The sequence below is a fragment of the Triturus cristatus genome, chromosome 10, assembly GCF_964204655.1.
Source record: "Triturus cristatus chromosome 10, aTriCri1.1, whole genome shotgun sequence".
NCBI lineage: Eukaryota > Metazoa > Chordata > Amphibia > Caudata > Salamandridae > Triturus > Triturus cristatus.
The window spans coordinates 677,473,499-677,488,426 of NC_140593.1; the positions used below are offsets into that span (position 1 = coordinate 677,473,499).

Here is a 14,928-nt window from a genome sequence, read left to right on the forward strand (position 1 = left end):
TTATCACAATCCCCAGAGCTAGACGTCTTAAGCACAATCAAATATCAATCTGCCCATGCAGTTCCAGAAGAATTACCTCCTGTCAACCTAGTAACCTACCTCCTACAGATCACATCAAAGCTGCTCTCCTGAGCTGTTGGTCTGTGGTCCATAAGGTAATGTCCATGTTTGCCCTCATTCAGAACAGTGACATTGACCCTGTGCGTGCACAGAAACCTGAGTCTGCTTATCATACTATTTTATCTTACTTTGCTCCAGGATACAACATTGTCCAACTCAACACATTAAAAGAATACTGATTGGGCGTTACCCTCACACACAAGGAGTGTTTTAAATACAAACTGATTACCAATGTAGAGATTACAAACATACCGTCTAAATCACTAGGTCTTAACATCTTCTACTACCCAGCAGGCAACACAACGAGTTTCATTCATGTTTTGTCGCAGTATACCAGTGATCATCTCATTGACTTGTGACCACATTTTCATGGGAGTTTTTATCCTCCACTGGAAAAAAGACGAAAAGCACACACACACCCCTCCTCAAATCCTAGCACACCAAACTTGTCTCTTCCCTATTAACAGTAATGTTTCTAACCTGGGCCTGATTTTCGTAAAGGAACCTCAAATTAACCCCTTTCAAATTAGATTGTTCCTTTCTTAATCCAGACTTTAACAGACCCTCCCTCTGCTAAACCTGAGACGGAAACGGTAAAATGTAGAGACCTCAAACACATTGACTACAAGCAAAAATAGAAGCACACACTTGGAGTACTTAACTAGAAAGATTGAGAAGCAGTCTTATCAATGGAACTGAAAGCAAGTATTGGGAATGTTCCAAGGGCTTGCTATAATGTACTGATCCATGCAAACACAGGCATGTACAAATGTTCAAAGACTATTTGTGCTATTTTTGTGTACCGTCTCCGTTCGTGCCTTGTATTTTTAATATCCCAAGCTATTTCAGTTTAATTCAAAAGGCAGCTTCCAGTCATGGTGGCCTTAAATCAGGTATTTTTTGTTTCTATTATGACAGTATCACCTCCAGTATCATTTTTCATCCAGTCTCGTTGTTAAACAGTAGCAAAATGTATGACCTGCCTTATGCTTTGGTTTTTTTACATTAACCACTATTGTCATATTGTAAGAATTGGATTGACGTGACCCAAAGTTGCACTCTGTAACTGTTTATGTTGTCTATTTGTGTACCCTCCAGGATGATGCTGAGCAGCTGTACAAGAGTTGCAAGCGCTATGACTTGCTGAACAAGTTCTATCAGGCTTCAGGGCAGTGGCAGAAAGCTATTGAAACGGCGGAGAGCCATGATAGGGTCCACCTGCGGTCCACCTACTACAACTATGGCAAGCACCTGGAGGTTACCGGAGAACGAAACAGTGCTCTCAGTTAGTAAGTGGAAGTCATCATTAAATGTTCACTGAAATGATATATGATGGCAAATTTGTGTAATAGACTTGGGGGTCACTGTTACATTTAATTGCAAAAGGTGGCACGTTTGGAAAGAAAGTTTTAGGTTTAAGACTATAGAGGGCAGCTGATGGGAGGCACAATGGGTACCTAGTTAGTGTGCTCCCACACTACCTTAAAGGTCTTAAAGGTCTTGCCAAAATCATGAGTAATCTATGCACTGACAATGGGATGGTTGAAATCCACACACAAATCCGGTGATCTTGTGTCTCATCACGCTGAGAGGTGTACGTGTGACCCAGGAACTGCGGATCCACTTTGGTTCCAGATGTACCGCTACCCCCTCTACCATGGATAAAGACAGACCGCAGAAGGCTGCTATGAGAAAAGGTGCAGCGGTAGAGATGTGCATGGGATCTACTCTTGCCGCTGGCATACTCCAGTGCAAACAGGTAGCTGGTAGGAGCCTCTGTTTTTGCCGGTCTTGACTGAGGGTAGCAGAATGTCTTGGCTGCTCATCGTAGATGTGAAAAACTGAACGGGGCAATGCATTCCACCCCTTCCTCGGTGGCAACTATTGTGAAAAGCACGACCCCATCCTACACTGCGGAAGACGATGCAGTTGAGGAGTAAAGTCTGTGGTCCACCTGATTGGCCTGCCCTAGCTCATCGCAGAACCCTAAAGGTAACTCCTGACAAATTGTGCTTATCTCCTCCTTAAAAAATGCCATAAATAGGTCCTCCAGCCACCTGAGTCACTGGTGGTGAGTTTTGCCATGGACAGCACTGTCTTATCAAGGCTATTTGAATACCGTCAATATTGCTCTGTCTGGCATTAAGTTAATCAAGTGGGTTTGTTGGTTAGCAGTCCTTGAAACCCCCAATTAGCAGACATTCTGCACTGCTTGAGACATATGCATTGTGCCGTCTTTATTTAAATTATTTTAATTTTTTCTCCATGCACCCCAGCGCTTTATAGATTTCCTTTTCCCTCACTTGACAGAATCCCATTCCCGGTTAGATCTGCCACCCTGTCCCTTCCTAGCCTTCTCATAGGACCATCTTTTACAAAGTCTAGCACCACTTGTTGAGGGGAACACAAGTGAGAGGCATAAAAGGACTCTTCTGCAGTGTTGTCACTACAGCACACTATGTCTCCAGATTCCGTCTTTATCTCTCTGACTGCCGTTCTCTCCCTCTTCCCTAGCCATGCTAATATTGGCATATATGGCTTTTTGTTTTGCCGAGTAGGATGTTCTAGCCTTGTGTTTTGCTACCGCCTGATATTCCGCCTTTTTAAGTTCCATGGCTGTTTTACCTGTTGGTATCAGGTTTGCTGCATATTCCCCTCTCTAGCCCCTGCAGTTCTTCTTCCAGGGAGGTCCGCCTGACATGTCTCCCCCTCCTGTCCCCTATCTCTCAGCAATGATTATACCTCTAATCGTGGCTTTATATGCCTCCCACACTACCACTAGGCTCTTCATTGAGGCTGTATTGTCCTTAAAGTAATATTTGTTGCCTTGTGTAGTGGTTTTTCTTCCTGCCTGTTGGCGAGGCGGCAGAACTCCATTGTCCAGGACCCCTTAGGTTTCGGTGCTTTAATGGTGAGGGTCGCCAACAGGGGGGAAATGGTCACTTAGTCCCCTTGCCAGATAGGTTGCATCCCTAAATCTGGTATGTGAGTCCCCTGTGGTGAAAAGGTAATCAATCTGTAAGTGCATATTTGCTCTAGAGAAAAAAGAACAACCTCTCTCCGAGGGGTGTAAAGCTCTCCACATATCACTCAAGCCTAGCGCTTGGGTGAAGCCCGCCAGATTCCCTCTAGTGGCTTCTCATTCCACCTTTGCACTCATCCTATCCAGATTCATGTCTAACACCAGGTTGAAATCTCCACCCAGCATCACCAGCTCCAACCCAGCCTCCACTAGTATGTTACTCACTTTCCGCAATGTGTCCATCTGAAGGCCCGGGGCGTGGAGTATACATTAGCTAATAGGATGTCATCACCTTTGTCTTTGCCCTGGATTGAAGTATAGCATCCTTGTGGGTCTGCCCAGGTGTGTTTCGTGTGGAATGGGAGTGTTTTCCTTATCAATATAAGTACCCCTCGAGATCCTGAGGTATATTGAGTGTATCCCATGTGCCTGTACTGCCCTTGCCCCATACTATGATGTTGCTTGTCTATTAGGTGTGTCTCTTACAAGTACACCACATCTGGTTTGATTCTATTGAGGGCCCTTTGCACTAAACTCTTTTTAACTTTATCTCCCAGGCCATTGCCATTCCAGAGCAGTAATGTCAAAGAGTGTATGAGTGTCTTGTTTGGAACAAATGATCTCCCCTCAATGTAGTTTCACTTCCTGTATGTGGCTTTTGTGACTGACCCTTTTGGGCGTAGGTCATGAACTCCCCTAAAACGAACCCCCAACCTTATTTCACTGGGCAGTGATTTTAAAACTACCCCCCCCCCCCATACACAGTATGTGTGGATCCCAAACTTGAACATTTTCAACTAACAATGTGCGCTGGGGCTTAGCTGGCCACCTCTCATGTGAAACAATTCTCACAACAATGTTCCTCAATGAGTAGTTTCCTGCATAAGAGCTGTGTACCAACGTTGCCCCAGGACCCTCTTGCCCGAGCCCTTCTTCTGTGTTACCAGACTCTGCCAGCAATCTCGATCCACGTTACCCCAAATGGTCTGACATCTTGGGCATCATGTGAGGCAGCTGTTCCCTTCTGTGTCTTGTTCCGTGTCTGTTTGTTCCGGGCTACTAGTCCCCCTGTCCTGTGCGAGGGTTCTCCATTTATTGGTGTTGAGAACATTTGTATATTGCTGCAGTTCCTTGATGGTTTGTTCCTGTGCCTTCGTGGGGGAGGGGATGTTCTGCTTCTCCCCCTACTTCTTGCTCTTTCGTCTTTTTTGACACGAGTTTCGAGCCCTTCTTTCTTTCCCCCCTGGGCGGTGGTTCCTACCATAGTTTTCAAGCAACAACCAGGAGTCCTGTGCCAAAAGATATGAACTTTCCCCTTGTGCTCCACTCTTAGTTTTGCTGGGCACAGAAGTGAATACCTTAGTTCAAGTTGTTGCAAAACCTTTACAGGTATGAGTGTTCCTCGTTGGTTCTGTACCAGGTTTATATAGTGGGGGTATACGTGTATCTCATGTCCGTCTTATCAGCCAAGAGCCACATTTCCTTGCCGTTTGGCGGAGTACATCCCTATTCCGGAAGTTCATTAGCCTTACAATGATCGGGCATATGTTCGCTCCTGGTTGCGGTGGATACTACAGATCCCTTGGTGCTTGTTCCACTGAGAAGAATTTAGACAGTTTCCCCTGAAGCACCATCTTGTCCAACCAATTCTCCAAGAATAGTTCGATGTTTGGCCCTTCCGATTTTTCCAGCATTCCTATTATCCTTATGCTGTGGTGGCAGGGCCTGTTTCCAGCATCTTCCAGTCTATATCCCAGGTGTTTCATCTTTTCCATATCTGCGCATTTCTCAGTGAGATCTCTCACCATTGGCAGGGTGCTACCTATTTGGTCTTCTGATTTCTTGACGTGATCTGCCAGCTTTCTATGGTCATCCCACAAGAGTCCCACTTTGTTTACCACAGCTGCTATTTGAGACTCTAAAGAGAGTTTAGTGTCTTTAATTGCTTGCAGAATGGTTGCTGTGCGTGCAACCAACGTTGTACCATCCTCTCCCTTGGACCTGAACTGTTGTTCCCTTTGCCTGATGGGGCCTTGTTCGAGGATTTGGGACGCACCATCGTTGTGTATGGTACCTCCCTTCAGTTTGAGGTTCACCATGTCTGGGCTGTACTGGGAGTGCTTCTCGACCTAGGGTCCACCTTCCTTTCCACCTAAGGTTGCCCCGATGTATCTACACTGTTTTGACTGGTAGAGTAGGGAGGAATCGCAGGGTTGCCTCCTGTAGCCGGACCTCCTTGCGTGACTTCTCGTCTTCCATTCCCGGGGTTTCTATGCTGAATAGTTCTCTGTGTGAGGGGGGCTCCAATGAAGGTCTTATCGTCCCCCAAAGTTAGTCCTTACTATTTGTCCCTCCGCTGCAGTTTTGTGCCATGACCATGTGGTTTTAGTTTTGCCGGTTGCTGCTCATCCCCAAGCCTTCTTTGTTTTGCTCCTCTGATGCGATCACAAGAATCCCGCACTCATTCTCTGTTGTGGAGGCCCTACAACCGCCCGCACTCATTTCTCAGCTGGCCGGGCCCGGTGTGGAACATCGGGCTCTGTCCTCTGCACCCCTGTCGATGTCCCCTTGTAACTTCACCTGCTGGCCAGTAGCGCCTCTAGCGCTGCTTGCTCTCTAGTACCGCTCTACTCGGGATTGTCCGCCTCCCCTCTGCACCGCGACCACGGGCCCTACTGCATTGGGGCTCTGCCTTACGCTCCTCAGTGTCTCCGACTCGCCGTAGAGATGCAGGGGGCTGGGAATGATACGAGAAAAGTCCCAGGCATTACTGGTCTGCTGCAGCTGTTACCCAACACATCAGCGCTCCATAGCCACTGGAGCGTCTCTGGCAGGTGCCATTTTGTTTTCCTGGGCGATCGCAGTGCCAGATCCTTCTCTCTCTTCAGTGGTCTCAGGAGGGGACAAAATGGTCAAAACACCCCCACACGGGTCCTGGCGGGAGTTTTTCATGGTTCAAAACAGGATTATTGAGGTCTCAGAGCCCGAGAGCTCCAAGACTCACCTTCTGTCACCTGAATGCTCAGGCCACGCCCCCATTGTGCCTGCTTTGTACTATAGATTGCGACCCTTTCATGCTATGTATCTGACCTGTTTTTGTACTTCATTTCATTTTTATTTTCTTGATAAACCTGTTTATATTTTCTTCACAACTATTAAAACAATTTGTTTCTTATCCGCTACAATAGTAGCATGCATGTTCCAATGCATCCCATTTCTACCATTGCCCCTTCACCCTACTCCAGTCCATAGTACCACCACCATTTACCCCAGATCTTAGTGTATTTCTGTTGGCAGCCCTGTGCTTGATAAAGTGTCTGCTCCATTTTGGCGCACTAATCCACCCCCCGGTGCCACTCTGCTAAGGTAGGAGGACGCGTAGACCTCCATTTGAGAGTGATTTCCCCCCACCATAATCCTTTTACACCTCGGAACGCCCAAGTCTTCTAAAATGCCCAACAGGCCCATCGCGGAGTGAGTTCCAGTTGTCGATCCAGGACCTGTGATAATGATCTCTCAACCCTGCGCCAGAAGGCTGTTAGCCTGGAGCAAAACCACACCATATGAAAAACATCTGTGTCAGTGTGGGCGCAACAAACACAGTGTTGTTGAGCTATTGTCTCTGCATGCCATACACGTTTGAGCATGAGATATGAGATATGGAGGTAATGGATTTGGATCAGTCACAGCTTTGAGAAAATAACTTCATAGGGTGCCAGACTGGTAGGTTCTCTGGACAATGCAGACTGGCATCTTGTAGGTTCTCTGGACAATGCGGACTGGCATCTTGTAGGTTCTCTGGACAATGCAGACTGGCATCTTGTAGGTTCTCTGGACAATACGGACTGGCATCTTGCCATCCGCCATCCGTCCAGCGTATCTACCCAGTTCTCCCACCTCCGTTTAAGCATTGGAAAGTCATCAGGCACATTAATTCCCAAAGTATGATATATGCAGGATATTGCCCCTTTGTCAATGCGCCCCATTAAAAGTTTAGCCTCCAGTGGGCTGAGCTCAGGTATGTCAGTGGAGTCCCTTAGGTGGCAAGAGAGTGCATGACAGAGTTGTTAAGATTAGTAAAATTGAGTATGAGCAAAGAAGAACTGTTGTTGCAGGTACTGGAAGGAACAGAGATGCTCACTTTGCCAAACGTCACCAAGAGTCATGAGACCTATTCTATCCCAGGACTGGAAACCGCCAGGCAGGTCGTGTGATTAAGCCATGTCCCCTTCCACAGTGGAGTGAGGTGTGTGTGTGTTTTGTCCCATCGTATGAAACTTAGGGCGGCACTCCACACCTTAATTACAACCGCTGTCATTTCCATGAGGTGGTGGGGAATAGGGTTCCCGTAGAACAGTCTCATGACAGCATCCAACCCCAAACACAAAAGGTCCAGGTGTTATGCCAGATTGTCAGACAATCGTTTACCATTGTCAGCTGTGACGCCCTGTAATATAACTTGATGTTGGCCATGTCCAAGCCCTCACCATAAACCGACTGTCTGCATTTTGAGATGGCAGTACGAGGTGGCCGATCAGTGCATTTCAATTTACAGATTAGAGTGTTCAGCTTAAAAAACCACTGATTTGAAATATTGAGCGGGATGTGTTGGAGAGTATACATAAACCTGGTAGGAGCCAGTATTTTGAATAGAGCTATTCTCCCTAGTACGTTGAGAGGGAGATTGTTCCACCTCAGAAAGTGTGCTTCATCAAAATACGTAACTGTGTGAGATTGAGGCTCCACAGAAGATCGGGGTTTCTGGCAATGTAAAACACCAGATACTGAAAACTGAGTCTCAGAACTGGAATGAAGGATTGCTGTGGGAGGCTGGCTCTCTATGTACTATGCCAAAAAGAGGTATCGTGTGCAGAGAGTCCAGTGGATTCCCAGAGACTTTCCGGAGGCTAAAGTATATAATACTAATGTTCTGTTTTGTGGTAGTGTGGGCGAGCAGTTAGGCTTATCAGAGGGCAGTGTTAAGCATTTGTAATACACATAGTGGCAATAAATGAGACACACACTCAATGAATAAATCCCAGACCAATTTATAAAAATAATACTTGGTTATAATTATTTTGTAGATCCTCAGAAGTTTGTCATAGACAAACATATTTTTTCAAAAGAAATACTTTTCAGTTTAGTAAAAGGATACATGCAATTTTCAGGCTTTGCAATGTTAACCTATGACAGGAAGAAAATATTTGGCATACATAGGGATAACATCAATTTACAAGTTCAGTCTTTGGAAGTTAAGGTCAGTATTGGGCAAGGTTCAGTTCAGCACCAGCAGTGCACCACCAGCGGCACAGGGGCGGCCGGGTGCAAGGTGCAAATTCAAGGTCGGGTCCAATGCAGCTCAATAGGGATTGGGGGCAATCAGTCAGAGGCTGATTACAAGTAAGTAGCAGTGGCTTGGGATGGGGGCAGCCTCAAAAGGTTGAAGCAAGCACTGAACGAGGCCCAAAGAAGCGCCAACACTACACCACCAGTGGCACAGGGGCGGCCCGGGGCAGGGTGCCAACACAGCATCAGGGGCCCAATGCAAAGCAATAGAGACAGCCAAAATCAGAAACAGACTGCAGGCTCAGGCCAGGAGGCAGACACAGGAAACCTACAGGTATGGAGGTAACTTGCAATGCTTGGGGATGTAGGGACACCTTTTGTTCTCTTCACCAAGGCCCAGGATGGACGGGTGCAGGGGTGCCTTTTGGTGTTGGAAACAGCTGCAGGCGACTTCGATTAGTCTAGGAGAGGTCAGCTCATGGTGGACTCGGGCTTTGGATGGCTGGGGAACCTTGCTGGAACGAGTGGGCCACTTGGACTTGGGCCGGAGGATTCGGGCAGAGAGGTGGAACTGGGGGGCAGGCTTTGCCGGTCTTCAGGTCACAGTCTTTACTTGGAGCATGGTTGCTTGGTGAACAGGTCCGTTGTTCTCGGGAGTCTTGATCTTTGTCGAAAGCACGCAGTCCTCCCAAGGCTTTGGAGGTCTCTGGGCTGCAGGACGGGTCGTCTTTTGGCATAGGATTGTCGAGGGCTGCAATCAGGCTGGTAGGTCTGGGGCCACGTCAGTTGGTGTCTTCAATCTTCTCTGCTGGTGCGACTCTGTAGTGTCCAGCTCTTCTTAGATCATCAGGAACTGAAGTTCAGCATCTGGGGATACCACCTTAATACTATATTTAGGGGAGTTTAAAGGAAGTGCCAGGTAGTAGCTGATGAGCCCATTACCTGAGGTGTCTACACCCTCTATTATGCCCACCCCACCTCCTGTGGGAGGGGGACATAGACCTAGTCCTGGTTGGATAAATCCCACCATCTTCAAGATGGTGGACACTGAAAAGTGTACTTCACCTTGCCTCCAGCACCTGAGGAGTGGATTTGGCAGAGGGAGGCACACCTCCTATTCTTTCTAATTTTTCCGGTCTGTCCTCCTGCTAAAAAAGGGGGTGAGAACAGGACGGGGGCCTGCTCCCTCTAACAGGAGAGGCTGGTGTTGCATTACAAAGGCGTCAAGGCTTTTGAAGCTTTCCGCCACGGATGGCTTTTCATGACCAGGGGGAAGTGTGAACACCTCCACCCAGGAAAGGTATTGTTCTTGGCCTCATGAGGTCAGAACACTGTCTGGTGGAAGAAGACTGGCTCTAGCCAGTTGGTGATTACACTAAGGGATGGTATGTTTGGTACCAAACATTCATATATTTCAGAGAAACCATCATGGAGCTGGGGAACTCGTAATGACGAGTGTCCAGCCCATGCATTTACTATGGCTTCTTGGTCACTTACACTATCCAGGAATCAACAAGAATATTGCAGAGGCATGCCTGCTCCTGCAATATAGGGGTGTCTTACCTGTATCTCATGCAGTGTCTATGGACATGGCGCGCAGGGATGTGTGCCATGTCGGTACTACAGTTTTGTCTGCACCAAGACACACAGGCTGCAGTGACAGTGTGCATGTGCTTGGTGAGGGGTCCCTTAGGGTGGCACAATTTGTGCTGCAGCCCTTAGGTACGCTCTTTAACTACGAGGCCCTTGGTACCAGGGGTACATTTTAGGAGGGGCTTATATGTGAACTAAAGGTGTGCCAATTGTGGAAACGAAAGGCACAGTTTAGAGACGGAGATCTGACACAGGGGACCTGGTTGGCAGGGACCCTGTGCACTCCCAGTCAAAACTTCATAATTTTCTAGGCAAAAAGTGGGAGCTAACCATGTCCAAAAGAGGCACTTTCCTACAATTGCCAATTAACAGTGCTGTGGTCCCCTTGAATAGGCACCAAGAGTGACTTTTGTCTAATTTACCTAAAGGCCAGATGCTGACTTGTATAAGGACCGAAGCTCGAGGGCTGGAAACATGTGGTTCAGCCAGGAAGAGAAGGACATATCCGCATAGAGGGCTAGCCTGTCCTCCTCCCACCACAATCCTCGCCACCCCTGAACTCACAATGAACGAGACGTGCCAGGGGCTCAATAGTGAGGGCGAAAAGAAACGGGGAGAGTGGGCAACCTTGCCTGGTTTCCCTATATATCGGGAACAGCTCCGAAACCATTCCATTCACTGAGACATGGGCCATCAGGACAGTGTCGGGTAATCATACATAAGCCCGGTATCTGGGGCCGAAGCCCATGCATTCTAGGACTTCGAACCGGTAGGACCAGTCCACTGAGTCGAACGCCTTCTTGAAGTCAATTAATAAAATACCGCTTGGATCTTGGAGGGCCTGAACATGAGCCAGGGCTGCCTGAACTCTCTGTATACAGTACCTATTACTTCTGTGGGGCATGAAGCCACACTGGTCTGGACGAATGAAGACGCAAAGGAATCGCTGTACGAGAGTGTAGATTATTTTAGTGTAAATCTTGAGTTCCACATTAATCAAAGAGATCGGCCTATAGGAAGAACCCGCTCAGGCGGTCCCCCAGCTTTCGGGTGGACCACTATTATGGTCATGTCTAGCTCTGTGGGGAACTGCCCGGTGTCTTGGGCCTCGTTGTAGAAAACTTAATTTTGTTGCAGTTGTCACCCCACTTTTGCTCCCTTTAGAGCTACTAGATGCTGGTTTTTTACTCTAACAGTGCATTCAGTCCTGCAAACCAGACCTCAGGGCCAATGCTTTTTCCCTTAAATCAAGTAAAGGCTAACTGTAGCCCAATTGGCATGGACTTTAACACTCTGTAAGTCCCAAGTGAATGGTACCCTTGGTACCTAGGACGTTAGTACTAAGCAGGATTGCTAAGAGCTGCAGCATGTCTTATGCCATCCTAAAGGACCCCCACTCAAATTGCATGCATTCTGCCATTGCAAACTGTGTGTCATGGTGCAAACCATGAGTGAAAAAACAACATGGCACACCCACTGTGTACCATGCCAAAGTCACTGCATGTAATATATGCATGTCACCTCTACCGAAAACCTTATAGCCCTAAGGCAGGGTGTATTATATTACATGTTAGGACATAGATGCATGAGCAGATATGGCCCTGTGCTGTCTAGTTCGATTACTAGTTAGTACAAGAGAACAGAGAAGCTATCTTACGTATATGTACTGGGCACTGGTCATCACAGGTTCCCCAGCTATATGATGGCTTCACTGAATCTTATGGTGTTTGTTATCAAGCACCTTGTCTTAATACATCTGTACTGATAACCTTAGAGATGACCCCTGAAACCGTACTAGTCTTCTAGTGTGCTGGCTGCCTGAATCCTTCCAGCCTGCCACCACAGACGCATTTCTGACTGCCTGCAGGTGAGAGCCCACACTCTCATGAGGTCAGGAACAATGCCTGCTCTGGCAGGAGGTGTTATCACCTCCTCCAGAAGGATGGCTAGTGAATCTGCATACCAAGCCCAGAGACTTCAAAGCCTCTGCTGCCTTTGATATGCAACCCCAGCTTCCGCCAGACCTGGGAGATGCCAGCCCCTTGCTCTGAATCTTACCTAGCACCAGGAACGGTGGGAAATTAACTATGCAAAGAGGCGTGTTGCACCTCCAGGCTAGTCACACCCCTAAGGTGGGCTGCCTGACGTAAACACAAAAGTTTGGATTTCACTATCTTGGTTGTGTTGAAATTAGGACCTCTGGGATACGGTTATGCCCACTTCCCTGTGTAAGTGGTCATATAGGGGGTGTAGTGACCCCAAGGGTAAGTAGCCCATTGGCTACAACCCTTCACTCCCCTTAATGACCCTAAATTTACTATTTAGGTTGACCCCTGACACAAGGAACTCAGATTCTCCTTACACAGGAAGAAGAAAAAGGACCAAGGAGAGTCAAAGAAGCGAGAACTGTGGACTACTTGTGGACTTTGGCGCCAAACCCTGCCTGCCTGCTCCTGTCCCAACAATCGTGACAACCCGACTCGTCCTGCAGCTGTGCATCCTCCAAAAGCCTTGGAGGGCCTCCTGTACTTCGCCAAGCCAACAGTATCTCCCTTGAAGTGGAGGAGCCACTTCCCTGCAATCTGCAGGCACTGACCGCAGCATCCGGTTAATTGTTCTGCTGACCAACAGGTCCACTGCCAGCTATTCAGGAGGAGGTCACCATGCTCCAAGAGGTTAGATCCATCTTCCCACAAAGTGAGAAGACCCCAGTACCAACCAGAGCCACCCTGCACCAATACGCGGGGTACTGGATCCCTTGCAGCAACCAAAGCTTGTTTGAGTCCAATCCAGACTCCAACGCTGAAAAGACCAACCAGCCAAAGAGGGACATCAGCATCACAGAAGCCAGCACTGAGAGTGGCCCAGCTGCACTGTTTTTTCCCCCTTTGCCGGTCTAACTGAGAACCGCGAGTGCCTTTGACGCACGGGCCCAGCCAACCAAAACCCTCCGCACCAGAGCCTCCCGGACTGGGTCGATGACAAACAACTGTGCTTCCCTGCTCCCAGGACCTCCACGAACAGAACCTCCCCATTTGGTGCTCCCACATTTTTTCCCAGTCCCCCTCTGCATCCGGTTTCTAGGCGCCCCCCCTCTTTGCTTATGGTGTAGCGTGCAAAGCTCCCAACCCGTCCAGCACCTCTGCAACAGGACACTCCAAAGGTAAAGTCGATCTGCTGGTGGTCATTTGGACCATGGTCCCCTATCAGTTTAAGTCCTAAAGGAGACCCCCGGAATACGATTGCGAGTACCTGTATACAGTATATGTTTCTTTCTCCATAGGAAAGCATTACCACGTAAAACGCATTTGTGTTACATTTTTACATGCTTGTGAAAATTGATATCTCAAAGTACTTACGAATTACGAAGTTCTTTGGTCAAAATATATGTAAAAATACCTGTTATTTTTCGAGTTTCTTCTTGAGTATGTGTCTCATTTATCAACTCTGTGTGTACAACAAGTGCTTAACACTACCCTCTGATCAACCTAAACTGGTCGCCCACACTACCACAAAAGAGAGCATTTGGGATTGTTAATTTAAGCCTTGTAAGTCAGTAAGAGTCGTCTGGACTTTCCCTAAGCTTCCTACACTCATGAAATACGCCCAGGAGATAGGGCCAAGTGGATTGCAAAATCTTTCCTAAAACTCTAAAGGCAACCTGTCCGGTACAAGGGTTTTCCCAGCTTTATATCTGTAACCGCGTCCGCAATCTCCTCCAGTGTCAGTGGCTCATGCAGGTCACCACGAAGAGATTCTGGAAGTTGCGACAGCAGAATATCTTTAAGAATTGAGTGGTCTTGTTCAACAAAAGGCTGGTGATGGTGTGTGTAAAGCTGTCGATAGTAATTGGTGAACGCCGATGCAACCTCGGTGCAGGTGTGGTTATGAACAATCTGTGAATCTAGGATTTCTGGAACAATCCTCGAAGTTGTGTCCCTATTCGCCAACCAATACAAAAGCCTACTATTCTTGTCTCCCCATTCGTACACTCGCTGATTGGATGCCCTCCAGCATTGCCGAGCCTCCTCAAATGAGAGGTGTCTCGGAGGATGCACAATTCCAGATTCTGGATCACCGACGGAGCATGGGGGATCTGTTTCTCCATACACACTATTTGGGTTTCCAATGTAATTATTTGACTCAGTTTGGCTTTCTCTTTATGTTGAAGAAAGCCCTGCGCCAAGCCTCTGGTGCTGGCCTTCCCGGCCATCCATATTGTCCCTGGGGAAGCGACCATCCCCCTATTATCAGCTAAGTAAGATTGGAGTTCAGACTGTAGGTATTGGGCGTACTGGGCTTCTACCAGATGCTAGGCCTTAAGCTGCCAAATGGGGCGGAGCATACTGCTCGGTCACCCCGAGAGAGGCGGTAACAGGAGAATGATCTGAAATGCTGTGAGGAAGGATGGTAGCACCAGACAAGTGCAGGATATCTGTTGCGGGGTGTAGGAGGAAGTTTATGCGGGAGATTATCTTAAGCAGACCGAAGGTGTGCGTAAATTCTCTGTCAATGGGGTGCCACACTCTCCAGGCATCACAAAGCCCCATAGAGTTCAGGCAAGCCGAGAACTGTTTGGCACGGGATAAACGGTGTATCATAGGGGCGCCTGAGCAGTCAATAGTAGGATCAGGGGAGGCATTAATTTCCCCTTCTTAATTGGTAATTCCATGTGGAAACATAGGATTGTGTTTTTAATCGCATATAAGGCTTGGGCGGGGAGATGAGGAGGCACGCAAACACTCAAATTATAGTCCTGCCCATCCATTAGTCCTTCCACTCCCACAAAGCAGCCTTGGCTGTCTGAAATAGTGAAGATCACCACTGAAGGGAAGGCCTTATGTAGGAGTATGGCAGCCCCCCCATACCCAGATGGCTTTAGGAGAGGGCATCGGGCCCCAGCAAGT

The 14,928-nt window shown here is 47.8% G+C and overlaps 1 protein-coding gene across 2 annotated transcripts in view; it reads left to right on the forward strand.

Moving 5' to 3' along the window:
* IFT140 (intraflagellar transport 140) overlaps positions 1 to 14,928 on the forward strand; it is a 1,808,590-nt gene that overhangs the window by 1,401,661 nt on the left and 392,001 nt on the right. For both annotated transcript variants that reach the window (XM_085628169.1, XM_085628168.1), the window contains exon 20: positions 1,219 to 1,409. In XM_085628169.1, coding sequence (XP_085484295.1) covers positions 1,219 to 1,409 — 191 coding nt within the window. The remainder of the gene's footprint in view (positions 1 to 1,218; positions 1,410 to 14,928) is intronic.